This window comes from Argiope bruennichi, chromosome 10 (genome assembly GCF_947563725.1).
Source record: "Argiope bruennichi chromosome 10, qqArgBrue1.1, whole genome shotgun sequence".
NCBI classification, from domain to species: domain Eukaryota; kingdom Metazoa; phylum Arthropoda; class Arachnida; order Araneae; family Araneidae; genus Argiope; species Argiope bruennichi.
In genome coordinates this window covers 5,107,466-5,131,364 of record NC_079160.1, presented here as the reverse complement: position 1 = coordinate 5,131,364, position 23,899 = coordinate 5,107,466, and the positions used below count along the sequence as shown (strand labels likewise).

At 31.0% G+C, this 23,899-nt stretch overlaps 1 protein-coding gene across 1 annotated transcript; it reads left to right on the top strand.

Moving 5' to 3' along the window:
* The first annotated feature begins 7,561 nt into the window (after positions 1 to 7,561).
* LOC129988874 (uncharacterized) lies at positions 7,562 to 12,582 on the top strand. Its single transcript, XM_056097150.1, has 3 exons — positions 7,562 to 7,814; positions 9,703 to 9,749; positions 12,330 to 12,582. The coding sequence occupies exons 1-3, from the start codon at positions 7,613 to 7,615 to the stop codon at positions 12,453 to 12,455; spliced, it is 375 nt and encodes a 124-aa protein (XP_055953125.1). The 5' UTR covers positions 7,562 to 7,612; the 3' UTR covers positions 12,456 to 12,582.
* Positions 12,583 to 23,899: the final 11,317 nt, after the last annotated feature.

The window sequence follows — 23,899 nt, the reverse complement described above, 5'->3', positions numbered from 1 at the left end:
AAGCACTTTCTCTTTTCATTGAGGAAAAGCGCTTTTTGTATAGCGCTTTTTAATATATTCAACGAATAATCTGGAATACTATTCGGAAAAGAAGTGTTTTTGCGAGAAAGGCATCCTACTTTGATAAATCGAGCCTTTGTAGTCGGATTGTTTGCGAGTCATCTTTCACTGCAGTGGGATGCTCATGTCGTAGTGTTGAATCACCGCTGACAAATGGATTCTACTCTTTGTGATGCTTATTTGGGAACGGCGCGATCCTGGCTCCGATGTCCTGAAAGTGCCTCACCACTTTGCAGGGTGGAGGCAGAATGGCACCATCAATAACAAACGGAAAGAAAGTGCCCAGCCTTTCCGCACAATACGTTCTTGAGCCCCAGCGGTGATAGAACTTATTAGTGATCCATCGCTGTGTCATCATTCTCACGCAAAAGTCTTCAAACATACTAATATGTCAACTCTAATGACTTTTTATCCTCTTTTTCAGTTGGAATAACAGATAATTAAAAAACAAGCACAGTTAAAGTTGTTCTTATTTGATAAATTCTGAAAATATTATCTGGCAAAAATTATTTTTACGCCATATTAGAATTCAATATATTGTATTTCTTAAAACAGAAATTTAATTGGGAAATATTTCAACAATATTTACAAGTTTTCAAAGAATATTCAAATATGACTTGCAGTATTAGGTTTCGTCGCTGGAAGTCAAACTTATTTTTTTTCATTTTATTAAATCTTTAAATAATTTGCTTTTCTTGAATTAAAAATTCTTCCATTTTTCAGATAACTTGTTTTATCGAAAAGTTCACTTTACTTTTAATCTATGAAAAGATAATAAGTGATTTTTGCACCTTACGAATGTTATTATCGTTTTCTGTATATATGTATGATTTTAAGAGTAAATTAATTTTTAATTTAGGGAAATTAGATTTGCCAAGTTACAGTTATTAAAGGCACATGAATTATTTAAGAGATCTTCATTACCTGTGGATTTCATGCAAAAATCTCAGATTATATTTTAAGATCTCGCTTAAGTGAAATTAACTTATACGATTTATTTATACTTTATAAATAAATGACGTACTGACCTAGTAAATGCAATTATTGTTAATTAACTATTAGAATCGTATGTAAAACAAATGGTTAAAAAATCATTATCATGTATTATCATGCTTTTATAATTTTCAACGGAGCAGAAGATTAGTATTGTAAAGCGTGGGCAAATGTTTATATATATATATACAGCTTATAAATGGTACTGCTTTTTTCCCCTCGTCATGTTATTTTAAATATGTAAGAATTTATATTTCTGAATTTTTTTTCTAATTAATTTTTGAATTATTTGTAGTAATTAATGTTTTAAGCGTAGCCATAAAAAAACAATAACTAAAATGAAGTTGACCGAATTAAGTTATCGATAATGACAGCTAAATCATATTATTTAACTTCAGCTAAGCTGGAGGCATTCAGTACTACAAAAGTCATGAAATAATATCCAGCAATTAAATCCATTAAATATAATTAACAAATGAACACCATCAACAAGAGCTAAATTAAAGATGATTGATATTACGAAATCAATCCGATCGATTTGATGAGTGCACGCAGCCCGAAGGTGACTAGACCATATAAGTTCAAACATATTTAACATGTTATTATTTAACTGTGATTTCAATCTTGTAAGTGTACTTCTCTTGAGAATTAATTTTCGATGAGATAGAGGATTGCACTTATAAAAAGGGTATGGATAGGAGAGAATTGTTTTAGGTTACGACGAGATAGCAATTTTACGTAGGTACACCTCTAAAAATGAAATTTTTTAAAGAAAATTCTCATAGTTTTGCCTGTGAATTTAAATGTTGATAAAATAAAATGAAAAAAATAACGTCTGTAATTTTAGGAATCCAAGGCTAATGATTTATTGAAATCATCGACTGAATCATCCAGTATTTCGCTTATCATTTTCATAAATTCGTTGAAATTAATTTAACGCTATAATAACAAAAAAAAAAAAAAAAAAAAGAAAGAAAAAAAAAGATTTTTTTTTTAAAAAAATAAGTAAATCAAAGAAACTATGAATTTTTAAAAAAAATATTTTTCTTTCACTCGTTCAATTCGTATTTAACTATTTTAGTTCATTATAATCAACAATGTTTTCGTACTTGAACCCTCTTAACGTTCTCGCTCCCAAGACCATTCAAGTATCTCAGAATATTGGAACGTCTGAACTCTCCTCTTAAAGAAAAAAGAATATCTTTCTAAGCTTATAGTTATTAAGCAATCGTTTGAGTGTCTTTAGAAAATCTCCCCGCCTCTTAAATCCACCTAAGCGAGTGTTTTTGAACATATAAATGCTCCTTTTAATTCCAAATAGTAAAGTTGTTTTCTAAATGATAAAATCAATCTCATGTATAAAAAAAATAACGTGTTTAACCGTGTTTAAATTCTAGAAAAAGAAAAGCATTTTAAAGAAGGTTGTTAAATGCACATCAAATTTTCTGCTTGTAAACAGAACGTTTATACACGTTAAATAAAATATTCTTTCTAAGTACTCCTTTAAGACATGGTAAATTCTCGAGTTGCGAAAAATTTCAACGGAAATCCTCTCTGATTTAAAAAAAAAAACAACAAAAACCGGAAAGTTCATATAAGAGCAATCACTTTTTTGATTACTTTTTTCTCCAGAAGCGTTCCAAACTTTCTTGTTCTTCTCCTTTGAGCGATTGGGTTCCGTTAAATAGAACAAAAGGCTCTTCGAACCCATTCAGGGAAGCATTTGTTGTACGGTTGACAATCCTGAAGGGAATGATGAATGGAGCAGAAAAATCTTTGACCAGGTTCCCTTTAAGCAAATAGCTGCTCAGAAATGAATTGAATTACTACAGGCACTAACAAATTCGTTCAGTTTTTTTTATTGCTGTTTATTTGAAGTTGTGGAGGTTTTAAGTTCTATTATCCTGAAAATTATTTATTTGGGTACCTAATTTGCACTTTTTGTTAATGGAGGAAAACTGGACTTAAAATGAATTGTTCTTTGTATATCACAACAAACAAAGATAACTATTTTAAAACTTTTTTTTAGTACCAGCTTAAAAAGAGCAATACAAATCAAACAAATATTTCTTTTATATCATTTAAACGATGAAAAACTTTCGCAGGCTTTTATGCACAGATAACAATATTATAGTTTTTCTTCTTCGTATGTTACCTTCTTACGTAATTGGCAGAGTAACTTCTAAATCAAAACTAAAGCTAAGTCATGTCGTTTTTACAACAAAATTGTACATCTTTGCCAAATTTCGGAAGAAGTCTATCCGTGTTTCCATCTGTGGGTACCTGATTACAAAAATTAAAAACAGTAAAAAGCTAGATGGATGAAATTGAAAATGATTTTTTCAACTGAATTGTAACCGAAAGAACATTGCAGACAGAATTGTATCAAATAGATTACAATGGTTGTATCAAATGCAGAAATGCATCGAATTTCGATTTAAAACCATCTCTAGGTCTACTCTAAGTAGATTTATAGGTAGATTTGTCTATGCACGAAAATGGGAGAGAAGACACACGCTCTTGATGATCTGGAAGCATATTAGTAATGGTAGGTTTAATGGTGTTAATATTAGTTCGTGCTATTTAAATTCAGTCTTCTTTTTTACTCTCTAAAACTTTTATTTGTTTTTTAAATTACTGTATTTAAAATTAAAAAAGTTCCGCAATTTCCTTGATACCAATGATAATAAAGAGATTCTCATTGCTTAGACAAAAACTTGATTAGCGCCTTTAATGAATTTGCGACAGCTTTAATTAATACAGCTGTATATATAATGAAATACTGTACATACAGTGAGTGATGACAATGGACTTGATTTTTTTGGAAAAATATGATACGATATAGAAGCACAACACGTCTTAGTAAAGATAATAGAAACAGATATTGAGCATTGCTAATGTTTCTGATTCATTTGGTGAGATTTCTACCATTCGCATATTGCCTTTTTTTCAAGCAAGATACCGACATTTTTTGGGAAAGATGAGCCTCATGTCGAGTCTGCGTTTAGCCGGCGGGACTTTCATTAAAAGAGAATCAAGGGAAAAATAAAATGATCTTCCCTGTCCGAGGGGAGTTACTGGTCAGATTAAACTAAACTAGAATGGAATCCATTTCTGTCGAAGCTATGAGATTTTTAGCTTGAATACGTATATGTCGTGTCTTACGTTTAGTGCTAATAAATGGCGGAAACACTGATCTCGGATCATCCATTCAAACTAATTCGACACAGGCGGTTCGGTCCGCTCCGTGCTCTCAACAGTTTTTGTGCACGATGCGCACAACCGGAGGATTGGGCTTGGACTGCTTTGGATGACTTGACATGAGAGGTAGGTCCACAAACACAAGTATTATTTGACTTGAAATATATACATAATCACGCAAAAAGTTTAAATAATTAGAGATTATATTGGAAAAGCTTGTCATACATTTTCTTCATAAATACACTTTCTTAAAACTTGTCCTAAGCTAAAAGTAGTATAATTTGAAAAAAAAAAAAAAAAAAAAAAAGGAATATTAGTAAACTTTGAAAAATGAAAAAGGATTGGATTAGAAATTGCTTTAAATTTTTGTCTACACTGTGGATTTTATTTAAGAATTCTTAATCTTGTCTAAATAGCTTTACAATCGGGTAATGCATAAGAGTAAGATATTTTGAAAATGATTGCTTGAAATTAAAAAGATTAAATGCGATGATTTTATTTTCTTGCCAAAAATGCCATAAGTCTGTTGGTAAACGAGACATCAATAATACTGAATATTGCTTACATCAACTATGTTATTTGAAGTCGAATTTATTTTCTATATCTTCTAGTAAATTTTTTATATTATAAGATTTTTATCCAACTTTATTTGTAAACAGTGTTGCTCGCTTTAAGTAATGCATTGTTATAAATATTTGCAGGGCTTTTTTGATGGTTTTTATTACCGATAAAAGAAAAGTTGGTAGGATTATTAAAATAAAACAAATTGAGATATTAATTAAAAGATTTGAATCATATGATTTGAAATGAATCATAAAATTTTATTTTGTTTGATATATTTGCTGTTTATCTTTTGTCAATTGTGAACATTAAAATATCGCCTTCGCGCATGCAAGCAATAAGTTGACCAAGTTCCATCGCAGTCAGTTGAACGGTACAACAACGCATAAGATACGAACAAACAAAAATATATTTTTTTATCTTACATTTAATTTTTTTAGAATACATGGCAGCTATTCCAGTTTTAACACGCTTTATACAATATATTTGTCGCCTTTGCTAACATAATTAAGCCGGATATATTGGTTATACTTAATTTCCATTCAATTTATCCTTCAATGTCCATTATTTCGTCAAACCGTCAGATATTAAAGCCGCGTAATTTTAATAATCTTACGTATGCTGTCATTCAGTGTATGTACGAACTTTTTAACAGAAGCCATTTCCATGACATTATAACGCTAGTATGTTCGGTTAATCTATTTTTTAAATTTATTGGTATTGAAACTTCTTTTGGTTTATATTTTTCTGTAAACAACATGGATATTAAATAGAATCCTTCTTCAGCTTTTAACAATGGAAAAAAGTTATGTGATCAAATATTTCATGAAACAATGAAAGTAATTTCAATTTTATTTAAATAATGGAAATATTATTACTTAAAAATAGGTTCAAATTTAATTAAATCCATGCGAAATAATTTTACAGCAACTAAATAAGAATCATTATAAATATAATTTTTTGAATTTTAAAGCAATATAAAAATTATTTTTGTGAGGTAATAGTTTCGGATGTTATCGCAAAAAACATCAAAATCTGGCTTATTTTTTAATTAAATAAAATTTACAAAAAAATCCCTCGGATCCCATCTCCCAAAGCATATGTAAGAAAATTTGTTTGCTGTGGGTCGTGTGGCTTGGCCTTTAGAGCACCCTCCCCCCCACACACGCACTACTCTTCTTTATTATAAATTCAGATATATTTGCCACGCTTAAAGTTCTCTGAAATTTTCACTGTTGGTGAAACTCAGTTTTAGTAAAAAACATGTCTTATGTAATTGCGGTAAAAATCAATAAAAATATTTAATTAAAAATTGCCCTTCGGCATTTGGATTGCGTTTCTGTTGAAAAAAATCATCAATCAAAAAAATAATCAATCATAAAAAAATCAAAATCATCTAAACTTTATTTAAAATAATTGTTGTGCGAGGCGTTTTCGGTGAGACGAGAGTTTTTTTTGCTGTAATTGAACTTCTTTACCAGAAGAGCTGAGGATACTTTAAACTGAATATTTGACAATATATTTATTTATCTGTGGTATGTGATGTTGAAATCATGTTACAAATACAACTTGTACGTGTCAGTCAATATTTAATTACATCATCCTTTATGCTGTCATAATGTCACCTATTTTGTCCTCTATAAAATGCGCAAGAAATATACAAATGAAAATTGAGTGGTGCATTTGGCATGTGTCATGCGCATTAATCAATTCTTTTAATTTATTCAGAGTCAAAATTGTTTTATTATGAATTTTATTTTATAATATAAAGTTATATTGTAATTATATACAAGTTACTATTAAATTGAAAAAAAAATTATTACAAAGTTTTGCGGAATTGATAAGAAAAGTTGTTTTCCTTGATTTTACTCTCTTCTTTCTAATTTCATTTCAAAATTTTGATCAAAGGGAACAATAAACGATTTTTGTACTGAAAGAAAAAAAAAAGTCGAAAAAAATGTTTAAAAATAAAGGAACTTTTTTTTTGAATTTTAAAATTATTTTAATATACCTCAAAAAAAGGTGAATAATAACATTCAAAAATTTACATACAATGCAAAATACGTTGAAAAATACAGAGATAATAGAATACTTTAAATGAACAACTATTAGATTGTAAACAGGTGTCAAAAAGAAATATAAAGGTCAGAATTCCATAAAAAACAACAGTGTAGCAATAAAATATAGATTAAAGCAAGGTGTGGTAACCAGATTTGAAACAAATGCCAAAAGATACGAAAGAAAAACAACAACAACTTAACGAAATAGCATGCTTTGTTCAGCAAGGAAAAGAGCTCCCAATTAGTTTGAATACAGAGATTAAACTCATTAACTATTCAAATGACACTAACGAATTTTAGCCATGAAAAGCTATTCAAAAAGAGAAGCAAAAATATAAAGCCATTTCATCTGAACTCAAAAGATACAAAGACATTTCTGCTCAGACTCATCTGGGCAGAAATATACAAATTTGCGTTGCAGATAATTTCTCGAAATTTCGACCCTATAACCTTCAAAACATTTTCAAAGTTATTAAAATATTCCATTTACATTCGCAGAATGAAATTGACGCAGCTGTTTCTCGTTTCACTTCTTTTCTTTTCACTACACTCTACCTCATTGTTTTATTAGTCGAGACAATACCCAGGAAAAAATGTTTAATAACATCGATATCTGGAGAAGGCGTAACTAGGGGAGTCCACAAGAATTCTCGTGTTGGGGAAAAAAACCCGTATAAAAGGATCGCGGCTACCGAACGTGACATACATTCCTAAACAAGCGTCCAAAAAAGCTAAAAATGAAGTTGATACTGGTAGCTCTCGCTGTCGTTTTGCTAGTAAGCGAAGTCCATGGTTTCTTCAGTGACTTTATGGGTGGACGAGGAAATGGAGGTCAAGGTGGTTGGGGACCACCCCCATTCAGACCACCTAGAGGAGGTCCACATAATATGTTTCCCAAATGCAAAGATTTCATGAAAGAAGTTCACGATAAATTGAGAGGTAATAATTCAGTGTTTTTTTATTTATCTACACATATTATTTAGAGCAAAGTTGAATGTAAACTTGGAAAAATATGGACAATTTTTCTTTGCATTTCTTTATTAATATGATATTTAATTTCATAAAGTACTCTCTCTTTAATGGAAATAGTATCGAACGGCACTTTTTTTTAATCTTTACTTTAGATTCCAACCATAATATTATTTGCAACGATAATAAGCGAGTTTCGAGAACGATTGAAGGCAAACGGATAATTCGCAAAAAATGAGAAAACAACAAACAACATGTCAATGAGCACCAAATTGTTTAATTCAGATATAATATAAAATCGACAAAAAGGTGCATCTGAAATATTTTCTTTTTCGCTGAGGTACTCGGTTAAAGAAATATCCTCGTTCTAAAACAGCTAAATTGAAATGTTTGTAACTCTGTTTTGGAGAAAATAGTGAAGCGGAGTATTTGCAACATATTCAAAGATATGTTTTTAAGCGAATGCTGTTTCTTACCTTCTGGACACATACAATCCTGGATGAATTTACAAATGTGTAGTCATGTGTTTTCTCTGATTTTGACTTTGTCATGTTTCGTGATTTTACCTGATCGCTTATCGCCATTTTAATTAGCCGGTAAAACACTTGATAAGTAAGAAAAAAAAACTCTTAAGTAAAATAATTTCTCTTTAAAGTTGAATTTTATAATTTTTATTCGAAAATATAATTCTAAAGTGAATGTTTTAATAGAAAGTTATATCAGATATGTTTTTCCTAAATAGAACTAAGTGAATTCAATCTAAAATGGATTAGAAATCCTGCACCAAAGTTGAGCGTCGTTCTGTCCATCCGCCCGTTGTTGGCGATTCTGTCTCCTTGATGCAGAATAACTTTTAAGTACCAATGTTAAAGCACTTTATTCAGTTTAGTACGTTTTAGAAATATTATCAGAAAAATAATTGATAAAGCAATTGAGGGATCATATTTATAAAAGCCATATTGTAATTCTGATAAGGCTGTAATTCGATGAGTGGCTTTAGTTAACATAGCAGTTTATTGTTGTAAGCTTAGAAAAATATTTAAAGTCGCAATCTTTACAATTATGTGTGTATGTGTGTGTGTGAGGGGGGTAAAAGATCATATTAATCTGGGGGTTTTATAAAGCTAAGAATATTTTTCATTGTTGCGTGTGAAGAAAGATGGGCAGCTGATGAACTCTTTTTCGTGATTCTTAAGTAAAGAAATTCCCCGAACGACTTTTGTACGAAGCTTTTCTTTTGATTCTATTTTGAGGTCTTTGTAAATGACTCTTGAGGTGTCCTGATATGGAGAGTTTTATTTTGTAGATTTCGAATTTTCTTATGAATATATGTTGGCAGCAAGACTTGCATGCATTAGTTGCTAAATAAATGTGGAAAAGGCAGGACGCGGAGGGAAATGATAAAGTGTATTTCACCTTCGGTGTCATAAAAGGCATGTTAAATGTTATCTAAAATTTAATTTAGTTTTTCTAGAGGGATTTTCGTTAAGGAAGTTAATCAATGGAATGAAATATGGTGAAATACCCTTCTATTCCAATAAATAAATAAATATGCAGAATATTAGTTTTCGTCAATATATATATATAAATTTTAGTTTAAACTTTTAGAGACTCGTTTATACTATATCAAAAGTAGTTTATACTATTTCAAAAATGGATAAGCAAAATTAAAAATGTTATTATCTTAAAATTTTTTTTGAGAAAGTATTATTATTTTAGATATAGTTCAAAATTGAGATAAAGGAATTTATATTTAAACTTCGTTAATATTAAGTAATTGTGATTCCTGATTCGTAATATTCTATTAAAAAACCCTTGGCTTTCCAGAGCCTAATATTTATATTTTATGTTGATTTAGAAAATGGAAGTGGACCTCGAAGTTGCAGGAATGCCCAAGATTATGATGTAAGTAAATATATTCTTTTTTGCATTTTTTTTCTACAGTTGAAAATTTCAATAATTAATAAAATAATTTATATTAATAATAGTAATAATTCTGTGTACTTCAAAAGAATAAAGGAAAAAGGCGCTAAACTACCGAGAAAGTACCTACACTTCTACAAGAAATGGTACATGTAACCATGTACCATTTCTTAATCGAGTTAGGCTGAACGGGTCATAAAAAGCCAAAGAGATTATTCGCATGTGGACCATTCTGTTGAAGAAATAAAGCCAAATGTTGTGATGCATTACAAGAGGCATAACGTTCACGGAATTACTATTTTAAAGCAATCAGAAAGTAGAATAACCGAAACCGTTAGCATTCAATGATACTGTGCGCCTTTAGAAGTAGAATAAAATCCTCATATTTATTGACGATGAACTGTTTTCAAAAAATTACTCCCGAAATAAAAAAAAAATATATATATATATCATAATACTTACTTGTGAAAAAAATGTTAAATTAAAAAATATTTAACATTTTGCTTAAAAAAATTTAGTTTTCATATGTTAATAGGTAATAATAGACAAAGTTTGAGTATGAGTTAACGGTTGCCATCATAAAGAAAATTTCAACAGAATAATATTCTGAGCAGACTGACTTATTCGTCATTACACTGCCAGATAAGCTAGTTAATGTTATAGTTAAAATGAAAAAGAATGAAATGAAAGAAGTTCAACTAACGTGGTTAGAGTAAATATTTACTTTTTAATGTACTTTATATTCTTCTGAGTTTTCGTTTATATTAATTTGTTTCCTTGCCACCATCCGTAACTATCTACCGCAGGGTATTCCATCTTCAAAAGTTTCATAATAGTTTTCTTTTCTTTTATTTATAAGAGTTGAAATATGTGTTTTCATTTCAATCTATTGCAAAAAATACCCCCCCCCAATTACTTTTTTTTAATGTTTTTTCAAAAAATTAACCGAAGGAGCTTTTATAGTAAATATTTGTTATTTAAAAAATATATAACGTGAAATATTGAAATAACACGCATTCTGAAATTATAATTAAAATAAAGACAATTGAAAAACATTAATGTTTGATCGAAACACTCACAAAAAATTTGCATTTCAGAAATTTCTGTTCAACAGAATGTTGAATAATTAATTCTTTGTACTATGTTTATGAATGAGAGTGAAGATTTATTAAGGTATGCATACCGTTGAAGAAAAATAATTATGGAAAATTACGTAGCTTCTGTTTTTGAAGAAGGACTTCTTCAAACCTCAAAAACTACCAACTTTGATTCGCTCATTTTAAGGATGCCTTTTCACAATATCGTAGTCACTATCATTGAAAAATGATGCACATTTAAAATAATGGTGCCTTTGATGAGAATTAAACCTAAGTTTTATGTTTGTTATATATGTTCTTACTGAGCAACATGCCTGATTTTATAATTCCTGCAATAAAGTCTGACATAATTAAACTTATTCACAAACTCTGTACCGGCTGTTTGCCCGAGAAAATTAGTAGCATTCACTTAGAAATACTCACCGACTTGCATGAAGTATATCTTATCACAACTAATGAAAGTACCATTTTAAATTAAACTAGCGCAACGAACATAAAGTACTCTGATTTGCTGGCTGTGCGAAATTAAGGGTAGGCTGTGACAAGCTTTATTTTGCGATGTGTCTAATAAATGGAGAGCTGAGACGAGTAGGTTATAATATATCTAGAAGTCATGAACTGTCATAGGAAATAAAAATTAGCGAAATCGGACCATTGTTTTGATCTGATGGACTGATTCTTTGTTTTTCTAATAATTTTAAATATATAAATGTGGAAAATATTTTTTTTATTGTATTTTCTTTTTTTTTTTTTTTTTGTGTGTGTGTGTGTGTGCGTGCGATTTATTTTGTACGCATTATCCTTTGTGTGAAGCGCATGCCTAAGTACATAATAAATATTTACAATATTATTGTCCTGAATAAAAAGAATTTGGTAAAATATTTTGAATAACAGAGGATTTTGGTGCAATAAAGTGCTATTTCTGCAATATTGCTGAAGTAGGCAATAAGATTTGACAGGATTCTGGTTCCTGCAATGTTTTTGTTATGGACCCTGCTCTCTTGCTATAGGAGGCCGGGTATTGGGGATCCGCAATATGCATTTCTCGATGAGGTTATTTTTTCTTAAAGCATTGAGGAAAAGATTTAACGCTACATTTTTGCAAAAAGATCAAATAGCGAAGAAGAGCCATTTTATGATTTGAGTAAGAGATTGAAGTTTGTTGAATTTTGCTTGACACATGCGCAATTTTATATAGAGAACTATGAAATATCTATAAAATGGTGTTAGGCAAAGCGTGGCGCCCTCTAAATGCTCCGATTCTATTGTTTGCATTGGGAATGAACTGATAGTAATCACTGTTAATATTAGGACGAAATTGTTAATATGAAAAGCGATTTTAAACTCAATAATAAGTTTAAAATTTTCATTGTTTTTTATTGAAAAATGTGCAGTTAAAAATTTAATATGTAATTAGTTATCGCGTGCTATAAATTATAAAATTCAAATTTTTATTCCAAAACAGGATTGCAAATGGCAGGAACTGATGAATGCCAGAAAGAACGTCAATTCAAAGCCATCGAAAGAATGCATGGATCAAGTGCATAAGTTCATGAACGGAACTCCAGATGATGGAAAGTCAGAAGAATGAGATTCAGTGGAAAGCTTTGAATTTATATTTTACATTTAATAATGCCATTTTTAATAATTGCTTTTCGATTATCAGCATTCTGAATTTTATTTTCTGTTCGAAATAAATTTATTTTACTGATTGAAAAGTATTATGCATCTGATAATTAGTTTTGAATTTTACACATTCATTAAGTAAGAAATGCTCAAAGTTTTGTTTAAAATTATAAATATTAATGTATAATAATAACTAGTTTTATTAAAGAATAGATTGAATTTGCGTTTCATGTATTATAATTGCTTTGATTTACCAAATCACAAACGATACAGACAATAAACATTTTTCTACCCCCTTCTTTTGATTTAGCAACTGATTAGAATTATATTCTGATTCGAACCGCTCTATTCGAACTATATGGAATTCAATTTTCCTATATTTCATGGAGTTTTTCAAAAATTACAGATTTATTATAAAATGTCATGAAATCCTTTCTGCTTTGCATTGTTAAACCAATACGCTAATGAGCAACATAAAAATGCATTTATATGATGAGATAAACCGCTGAAACGTTTTCCTCGAGATGCACTCGAGCATTCTGGAAACGCCTTGTTTTATGCAACTTCTTCACTTCCCATTTTTCAACTCTGGTAAAAGTGCTGCGGTCATTTTACATAATTATTAAGGTTTAATTTTATTACATTGTATCATTAGAAGAAAAAATAAGTAAATTCGCAACTGTTTCTAACTTGTATCTAAAAGAGAAAAGAGGAAAATATATGAAATAAGGAAGATTTAATCGAAATTTTCTTACAACCAATAATTCCGGGGAATTAACTGATCGCCGAAGGTAGCTAATATATATTAATGATAACAGCGACAACGAAAATATTTCTTTCATTCCATTTACATTACGAGTGGAAGTCACAGATGCAGTATCGTAAGCCGAGAAATGAAAAGTCCTGAACCCTTTAACTGTTTTGCCCGAGTGGCATACGTGCATCGATTTATCGAATTGTGATAGTTGTAAGTAAAAAATAAACCATTCAAAGCGATTATAATTCACTATTAAAGTGACTTCGAATACATAGATAAGTGAGTATTCAATGGATTTCCATTTGAATCAAAATAAGAAAATATTCCCAAAATAGAAGGTGTCACATTGTTAGATAGTAAAGAAAATAAAACAGTTAAGGAGTTCATTTGAAAATGCTAACATTCCTAACTCTATAGGATCCCTATCTTTGAAAATCTTTTTATCGAGCAAGATCTAAACCCTGCTTAGCTATTTGATGCAGCTCAGATCCGAGAGTTAATAATGTAACAATGCAAAAGACTCACAACATTTTAATGCATTACTAAAGTTCAGAAAGGAAACGAAATGAAATTTTATATTAGATTCGTTGCTGCTCGACGTTTCAACTCGGCAACATTCAATTAAGACACGGTACAAGGTAGCGAAGTTAATCTTCATTACTGATTGTCGAGGCAGCGAGGGAGTTTCGAAACAATTTTGGTCTTATTGCTTCTGTTTTAGTTAAATAAAAACTTACAATGACGCTGTTTCTAGACGCTCATTAACTATTGCATTGTTGAATAATACGTCTTGTTTTTATTTCAACATAATTTCCTTTGTCTTATTATGTTAGATATAAGGTGCAACAAAATATATTTAGAAACTTGTATCGGTGGGGCAACTTTCATTTTATAGATCTTAAATATTACCATATCCCAAGTGGAAAAGTGAATGGATATGAAATGAAAATGAAAAGCAACCAATATATAAGAGAGTTCTTTCTTAGTTAATATTGATATGTTTCACAAATTCCTCAAGAACGATTGAAATAATTTTATTCTTAAAATTAGAATATTCTTAATAAATTATAATAAAATAATAATATAAAATTAATAAAATTTTATTCTTAAATACAGAATATTTCCATTAAATATTTATTTTCATTTCACTTAAATGAGATCTTTGATTCAAAACAAGTTTAGTTTAGTTATATTAACGTCCCGTTTTAAAGCAACACTAGGACTATTTTGGGACGGACCTCGTAACTTTGAACCATGATCAGGTGACGAGGACGACACCTGAGCTGGCACCCCTCTCCAAACTTCCACACCACGCCGGCGGGAAAGCGTTTAGTCCCAATAGTTTTAACGTGCACCAGACCTGCTTACACGATGGTTCTTCGGTAGAATCGGATCTCGAACCTTAAACTCTTCAGTTCTGAAGCCGAGATCTTACCATCAGGCCACTGAAACCGACCGAAAACAAATTTACAGTTTGAGACATTTTTAAAATAGTACAAGTTTAAATAAATGCCTCTATGAATCTCTAATAACCAACGTTTCGAATCATTTTAAATGGAAACACTCTTTAGCAATCAAGTTTAAGAATAAAAGCAGGGCTGAAGAATATGAGTTGGGGGAAGAAAGTAATGCATTTCATTCCGTTGTGCTCTTAACCAGCATTTTTCAAGTAGCTATGAGTGCGTTAGCGATGAGCAGTAGTCAGGCTCGGTGTTTGCGGAGGAATTGGGCCGAGTTCGGCGATTCAGTCCAAGCCCTCAGAATTCCAATCTCTGCTCTCAGGTCACCCATCTCAGCTTCATGCCTTTCGTGGCCGTGACATCAACTATCAAAACCCAGATACTAAAGTACTACTTGTGGTTACATTGACAAATTTTGGTTAGACAGGCACACGTTTTTTTTATTGCTTTGAAAAAGAGTTTTACCTTACAGATACTCGAAATTGTAAGGAAAATGTCGACTTCTTTCAATATCCTCTAGTAAAAACGAGAAATTAGAAAGTGAGAAGGTTTCTTTTAATATACATGCATTTTCTATCATAACACATTTCTAAATATGTGGCCATTTCCCGCGCTTTTTATTAGCGAAAACAACTGTACATGGAATTGTCTTCGGCGTGGAATCATCCCGTTTCCCCCTACTATTCTGGGGAATACAGGCAGGTTGGCAGACTTCTCGCAGAAGAGTTTGAATTTGATAGAAATGTGCAGCATTTTTGTCAGGTCCTGATCATTTCATCCAATGTATCAACAAACTACTCTCAAACAGTCAAACAGAAGTTATAATTTAAAAGAAAATAACTTTTTTCTGGATCAAGGTTCATTTAATTCTCAGAGATTCCCCTGTATCTCGTAGGCGAGTTCTTTGATGATTACAATTGCTTCTCTTTCGTTTAAGAAAATGAATGAAGAAAGACAAGAAAATCATTTTTATAATCAATAATATAACTGCTTACTGTATTTTATAACACTTCGTTTTAAGTATTGAAAGCCGGCGTCCTGGCATAGGGGTAGCGCTTCTTCCCCGTGACCTGGGCGTCCTGGGTTCGAGTCCCGGTTCGGGCATGGTTGTTCTTCATCTGTTATATTTGTGAAATGTGTGAATGTGCCCCCCTTTAAAAAGGGGTTGTGCAAGCGAATGTGATGCGTGAGTATCTAAGATGTACTCTTGGCCCTAATTGGCGCTACTAAAACAAGAGACGCTCTCTTGGCTCAAAATCGCTGACTTCGTCAACGAGCTTGTCCATGGCAAATGCCATTATAAGCAACAACAACAAGTATTGAAAACATAAAAATAATGTATTTTCTTACAGAATACTCCCAGATATCTTTGAAGGAACTAACATATCAGAAAATGAGTAAAAAAATAGATTTCAAAGTTCAGTATTTGAAAACCAAAAGCAAATAAAATCAATAAAAAATGCTGAATGAATTTTTGTTTCAATTTGTTGAGAAAAAAATGCGTCTAAGACACAATTTCACCATTATTAGAGCGAATGCGAGTAAGTTTCAGGGAGACTATTCCCATTGGTTTATTGTCATTCTTTGCTTTTTTCACATTTTCTGCCTATTTCCAAAAAACTTTTGCACTTCGAACTGCACCTGCACAATATCTAATCCATTGTTCTCAGAAAGGTATGTCTCATCTCAGAATTCATAAAAGGAACGATTGAACCTTCTGAAACATGTGGAATTGAACTCATTTTAATTCAGTGGGTTCAAATTGCGAATGAGTGTAAAATCGTCTAATCAAATGCAAATGAAACTTCTACCACAAATCCCAAGCGTCACTCAGTTGGAATACCCGCGCTTTGAAGCAGTGAATTGGAGTTTTTGAAATTTGGCTCGAAACATGTCGCAAAGAAGCGAGACGGCCTCCGGTTCTGGAAAGTATCTCCTTCTACCTAGACTTACAGGGGAAGAAAAATAAAAAGAAAGGAATGTGTACGGTGAATATATTTTTCCTCCGGTGTAAGGATCACAAAGCAATCAATCACATAACTTTACAATAAATTTCTAAATTAAGAAAAGGGTTGAGTATTTTTAAAAATGTCCACAGAGGATGCCAGATTCTTCTTAAGACATGTCTTCATCGGAACCGATTCAAAGGGTTGGAAATTAAATTTATTTTATGATGAGCCAGGGAGAAGATGTGTTGAAAAAAAATAAAAATTTAAAAAAGATTTATGAATATTGATTAAGTTACTATGCAGTGGTTGAATGTAAATATGTGAGGGAAATATTCATAAAATCGTTGCCAGGTGAATGTTCGAATTAGAATATTGTCTAAACATTTTATGAGTAAATTTTAAAATAGGCTACAGAATTGGAAAAGACTCTATTCAAGAGCAAAATATAATGATTAATGTGATTCTACTTTCATATGATGAAAGGTATGATTTTTTTTTTTTTTGATATTTCTAAGCATATAGTAAAAGTGTATAGAAAATTAAGATAAATTAAGAAAATTAAGACGAGGCTTGGCTTTGGACAATTCCCTGGAGTGATGAGGCCCATTTTTATTTGAATGGGATTGTTAACATTCAGAATTTTAGAATTTGGGCATCTGAACAACACCATGCATTTCAAGAAATCCCGTTCCATTCTCAAAAAAGTAAATGTTTCGTGTGGTCTTACAGCAGATTTTATCATCGGACCATACTTTTTGAAATTATTACCCAGGCTGGTCCGCAGATCTGTTCCGTAAACGCTCAAATATATCATGATAGATATGTCATAACTTCAGCAAAAGCAATGCTTAGATAAAATTGTCTTTATGCAGGATGGAGCATCACCATATATTGGTACATTCGTACAGCAACTGTTGAGCCATCACTTAACAGAAGAAAGAGTCATTAGTCCCTGTTTTCGTGTTGCATGCCCACCTCGCTCCCCGGATCTAACCCCATGTGACTTTCTTCTGTGGGGTTATTTAAAATTGTAGGTTTATCTTGGTGGAGTCTCGAACTTATCAGTTTTTAACTAAAACATAACACGGAGTGTTATGAACATGCCTCCTGAAATGTTGCATTCAGCTGTAGAGAGTACGGTGTACAGAATGCAGTACTTAGTCCAAGGAAATGGAGGTCATATTGAAAATAACCGATGTCTTCCTCGGGAAAGCGATTCTACTGAATAAAAAGAAAGTCGAACAGAATCTCCTCTTTTTTTTTAAAAAAAATTTGTAACTATTTACAAAAGTTATTTTTTCAAATAAAACAAATTTGTGGAAAAATCAAATCTTTGTTATTCATTTACCTGCTTACTGTAGATTTTAAAATTTTATAGTGCAGTTAAACTTAAAATTTAGATCAAAAGCGCCACATTCCCCCTAATGGCAACTTTTCGAACTAAAATTTTCTATTTCCCATGTCGTTAATAGTCCCCGTACAAAATTTGGTGGCTTTGTGTCTGATAGTTCGAGCTACAGAGGTCTCTCAATACCGTCAGTTAAAAAAAAACACCCTGTATTATAAATATGTAATTGAAACTTATATTATTTTAATAATTAAATGAAACTACACAAATGTAATTCAATACTACAATATAAATAAATATTGTAGTCCTGATATTTTTTAATTCTGGGAATTTGTGATTTTTACAATTTTTTTTCGCATCAAAGCTAATCAAGTTTTCTGAAAATAGGATCGAGCCTCCTCCTTGTCAGTGGCCCTATACAACTGCTTAATTTGCCGAGTCGTAAATTTGTCGCTACAAAGGCGTAGGAAGAATACGTACATATATATTTTTTTAAATAAAAATAAAGATCATCTGATTTTCTTATATATAGTTACATAAAGTTACCGACATTTTAATTTGATTTTGTGTTTGTTTTATTTATTAGCCTGATGTTCGATCCTTAAGTCAAACAACAACAACAAAAAAAAAAAAAAAATCAGCGAGACAATATCAACTTAGAAGCAAAGAGTTACATACTGCAGTCGGATGACTGTTGAGCAAAACCCTGGTTTATCGTTAACTTCAACTATTAATTTATAATTGACTAATAAATGTGAAAGTTTCAAATTGTGGCCGTAATACAGTGATAATAAGTGAAATAAATTGTGCAAGAGTTTTAGAAAAAAGAATCATCTACATGCTCTACGAAGCATATTTTCTGCCCAAACAGAAAGTACAAAGAATGTAATATTTAAAAAAAATTAATATATTTTCGTTTGCATTTTAGATATATAATCTTAATATTTAGATATCTATTGTATTATTTTCAAAATTTATTTTCACATTCATTCTATTAAAACAATTCTTATTTATCTCAAATATAATTCATTTCTGATAACAGGTAGATCATAGGTTAACTGCCAAATAACAACTGAGAGTCAAAGATTTGTGGGCATTTCTAATCTTCCAAATACAAAACTTGATTCTGTTTGAAATGACGAGGATTCAGGCATATATTTATTTCGAATTCGAGCACAATTCGGCAATTATTTGAATTAAACATTAAAGTAACTCCATAATAATATGTCATTAGACTCCATTAACTCCATAATAATATCGATCATCCTAATATGGGGTTTATTATCGTATTAAAGTAATGCGATGTCCATTTATTAAATTAAAATTATCAATTTGTTTCTAAAATTGGCTTTCCTCAATTGGGAAAATGTTATTAAATGATAGTTTGCAATTATCTTATTAAGAATCTTACCTCTTTCAAACTTTAATCAATTACATCATATTCCTAATGAATCCTTAAGACCTTATTAAAAAGTTTAATATTTCTCAATAATTAAATTCTTCCGGCATAAATGAATACCGATGAGAGTGATTATCAACAACTGCAAAATAATTGTTACAAGCATTAAACAAAACACAAATTTTCACCGCAGTTTTCATGAACGTTCTATAACAATCGCAACAATCGCATTGCTGACGGAATCGCATTCTAAAACAGACGACTTTTTCTTTTTTGAGATGTGGAGCTAATTGTCTAACAGCTTGAAAGTCAACACTTTTAACACCTGTTCCGTGCTCCTGTACCATAAAGTTTGGCTTCTCCCTCCGTATAAGAAGAAAAAGTGCAATTTAGGATTCGTACACATCTTAGGGATCTTGCATTTTTTATTATTGTTCTTCCGTACTTCGGATAGCATTAAACTGATAACAGATGTTTCAGTCCATGAAATGTATTGTGAAAGTAGAGGTCTGAACAAATGACATCCATTATTATTTTTATTTTTAGCAGTCTGAGTCTCTGTCTGGGTTGAAGCAGCAGAAGAATTTTTACTCAGTATAGTTACATTTGCATATTCAGTAAATGGAGATAATTTACGTCTGATTATAATAACGATTATAATAATAAAAGATTATAATAACGAAGCTTTAATGAAGAGAAATTCCCCGCACAGCAGTTTTAGTTTGTAAAAAGCGCGGGAAATGGTCTCAGACTACCTGCTTACAAAAAGAAAAGTATATGTATCGGAATTAGCCTCCCCACCTTCTAATTTCCAGTTTTTTATTGGCGGATTATCGGATATTGAAGGAAGTCGACATTTTCCTTACAATTACGAGTTTCTAGTTTTTAAGGTAAAACTTTTTCAAAGCAATAAAAGCAGTCATTTGTATATGCACATATTATCAGATACGGTATTTTCTATTAGAATACACCATTTTTTTTAAGTCAATTCAACCATTTTCAGGCAAAATGATACTTGTTGAAGGAATAAATTATGAATGGGATAATTCTGCGAAGCATGAGACGGTTTTATTCAGTTCAAAACATGTTTTGCCTAATGGTTATTTTATAGATACCTTGAAATTATACGAGATATATTAAAAAGATATTTTCCGTAAAGAATCCATATTATTAAAACATAAACCGACACTCATAATTCATGTCACTGATTTAAAGAAAAGAGAAGTAATATTTGAAAAATGTACAAATAATTTTTGAAAAGTACAAATGAATCGAAAAAAGAATCTACGGCTTAGAAGAAAGCGAACAGAAGCAGTGCAAAAATCTGCTACAATAAGGGGGAGGGGTTCAATAAGGACAAAACAGTTCTGGGCCTTAGAATTCCAGGAAACTGTAAATAGTTTCACAGCTTTCAGTGTTGGCGGAATCTGAGTTTTGAATATTGGTAATGAATTTAATTTCACCATTTGGTCTGATAGAACTCATAAAGATTGTTGGTTTTAATTTTATTATCTAAAATTCGTGTAATAGCATTTGTTATGTTAATAATTTAATTTTTATTTTAGTAAAATACGCGAATTTTTGTTTAAATTGGATAAATGTTTGCATGTATGTTTGTCGAGTTCATAAGAAACAGTACTTTTATTACTAATTCACAAAATTTCCTGTGAAAGCCATATGCGAGGAATTTCCTACTCAATTACCCGCCATAATTCCTTGCAAATATGCTTGTCAGAAAATTGATTATTTTGAAAAAAAGTAAATAGATTGAAAAATTTTTTTTCTCTCAATTCACATTTAATGGTTGCATTTAATGAATATTGAAAATTGGCCAGTGAAAAATCGTTACTAAATTTAATATTACAAGCATCCCTTAAGTGCTCTGAATTTTTACACTTTTTTCTTCATTGCTCTGATTAATTATTTCAATTTTTGTTAAAATGTTCCAATTGACCGGCTTTTTACTTTTAGATAATTTATCAAAATAAAAAATAATTCGGATAAATTATCTCTTTCAGTATCTATTATACACAGAAAATAATTACCTTATTTTAATAAATAATCCTAATAAAATGCCACAGTTCTCTTTAATATCAGCTATGATCGCATATGTAAGTTCATGCTAACATTGTTGCAAACTGATTAGAACGGAATTTACTCTTTTTATTCTCTAGTTAATTTTAAATTTTCCTTTGGTATCCTTATCTTTCATGATTAACTTTGAAAAAAATTTAATCTCGTAATAACAGCAAAGAATTTTTTAACAACATAAAGCCCTCTCTCATGACTTCGAAAATAACAATGAAATATGTATGAAAAATAGATATGACTGCAAATGCAAATTATGTCTCTCTTTATTACAGGTTTTTATTACATAATTCTGCCTTAAAATATGAATTATAAAATCGCCAGATTTATTCTACGGAAGTTCATTTATTTTTTTCCTAGATGCAATCATTGGTATAGTTCATTTAGAATAACGTCCCATTTTTTTAGACGAGCCTAGACGAGGTATGTCAGAGCACCCAATTTCGAACAGAGGCTAGATGATACTGACATTCATTTTCCAAATTGTTCCGCATGACAAAATAAGTTCATTTTATCTCTTATAAAATTAAACATGTACGAGGCCAGAGGCGAATTTAGGTATTTTGCTTTCCCACACAGAACATATTATCTGACCCTTTAAATAAATTGTAAACTTAATTTAATATTTTTTAAATAACGCGTTAATAATTAATTTATTTTCAATTTTAGTCACTTTAGTCACTATAGTGTATAACTAAATCGTCGATCGAGCTAAAGGAAGTACATTTTTACGGTTAAATCGTGAATACTAACTGCTATATTGTATCTGTTTACAATACCTAATTCGTAAATGCCATTTTCGATTTCAATCACTTCTTAAATGATGCATAGTTAAATATTTAATCGAAGTAAAAAAAGGATGATTTTTTAAATTGAACCATGAACATTCATGGCTATCTTTTTCTAATTACAGTGCGTAATTCTGAAATATTTTATTTGAAATAAAAGAATTCAAAACTACCTTTGTAGTACCTTTCTAGAACACACTTACGTTCTTTCGTAAAAGTTAAAATTGAATTTTTCTCATTACAACTGGTAGATCAATATATACTCAGTAATAGCTTATTGCATATGACTTACTCTTTCAAAATACTTAGCAATTTCCGTTTGTTTCTAATAACTGCATTCCATCTTCTTTTCGTTTAAAAAGATGTCAACCGGCATTGGCTCTCTGCATATCTTAGGGAAGTTGGAAAGGACTTTGCTCTTAGGAAACCAATATGTATTCTTTTGAATTTTGCACGAAAACACATTATGAATTTAAATAACCATCGTTTCTGGACAGAACAATTTCACAGAGATCATCACACCTTAGTTCGAAGGCGTCTGATACATCTGAAGGATCAGGCTGAGCTAAAAGTAACACGGATAGAATGGACTGCAATAAATTAGCCATCTCCGCTTGATGAATCAGCTCTTTCCGTGGGAGATGCGTTCAGTCATCTTTCTGCCACCACAATCATACTATAACTGTTGCGGCTTGCAAGGAAGCAAGGGCCACTGACTTGATCAACTTCTCTTTATCGTAACTGAGTCGCCGCCGAAGGGAGCTCTACACCAAGAAGGAATCAATTGGAATAATGTGCTTAAAACTTTCTCGCATGCTCTCTATTAAAGATATTATCTCCCATCCCATGCAAAAAATTGCGGACCTTAGGCAAGGCAGAAAATTCATAGCATGACATTAATGTGCAATAACAATGAAATATCAACCTATGGCATGAATTTTACAGTTTTACTAAATCTATCATATGATCCTTGGTGAAATTTTTTAGCTACTTTGGCAAATGGTTTATTGTATTCAAATTATAATTCATATTTTAGTCATGTCTTTCCCAACCGATTGAAACCAAAAAATGATAAAGAGTTGTCACAAAATCACATAGCAAATTCGATGTATTTAAGTTAATGCATTGACATGCTTTTGAAAATGAAGACCAACAAGCAGTCAATCCCTTGTTAAATTTAGCTCAAAATATGATAGATGTCTAAGCTGTTGATGTTAAGTTTATATACCAAAAGCAATCTATCTAGCTGCCTTCAAATCGTTGTTATGGTATTACATTATATTCGAACAACTGGAGAGACAGACTTCCACTGAATTTCATTTGCTCAAAATGAGACGGAAATCTACAAATTCGATGCAAGGACTGTATACCAAATTTCATCTATCTAGCTCGCGTTTTTGAATTATCATTGTCACTGCCAGGCAAACAGATAGACAGACAAACTATTTCCAAAAATGTTCTTTTTGAACTCAGGGCGGTCTAAAGCATGGAGATTCTTCAAAATTCAGAGTTCGATTAGTAAACTTTCTCTATACTTCGCAAACGAGAATGTAAGAACGGGAAGAAAGAATTAATGACTGTTTCTGTCCCCTCAAAAGTCACGAAACAGCTCACAACCTT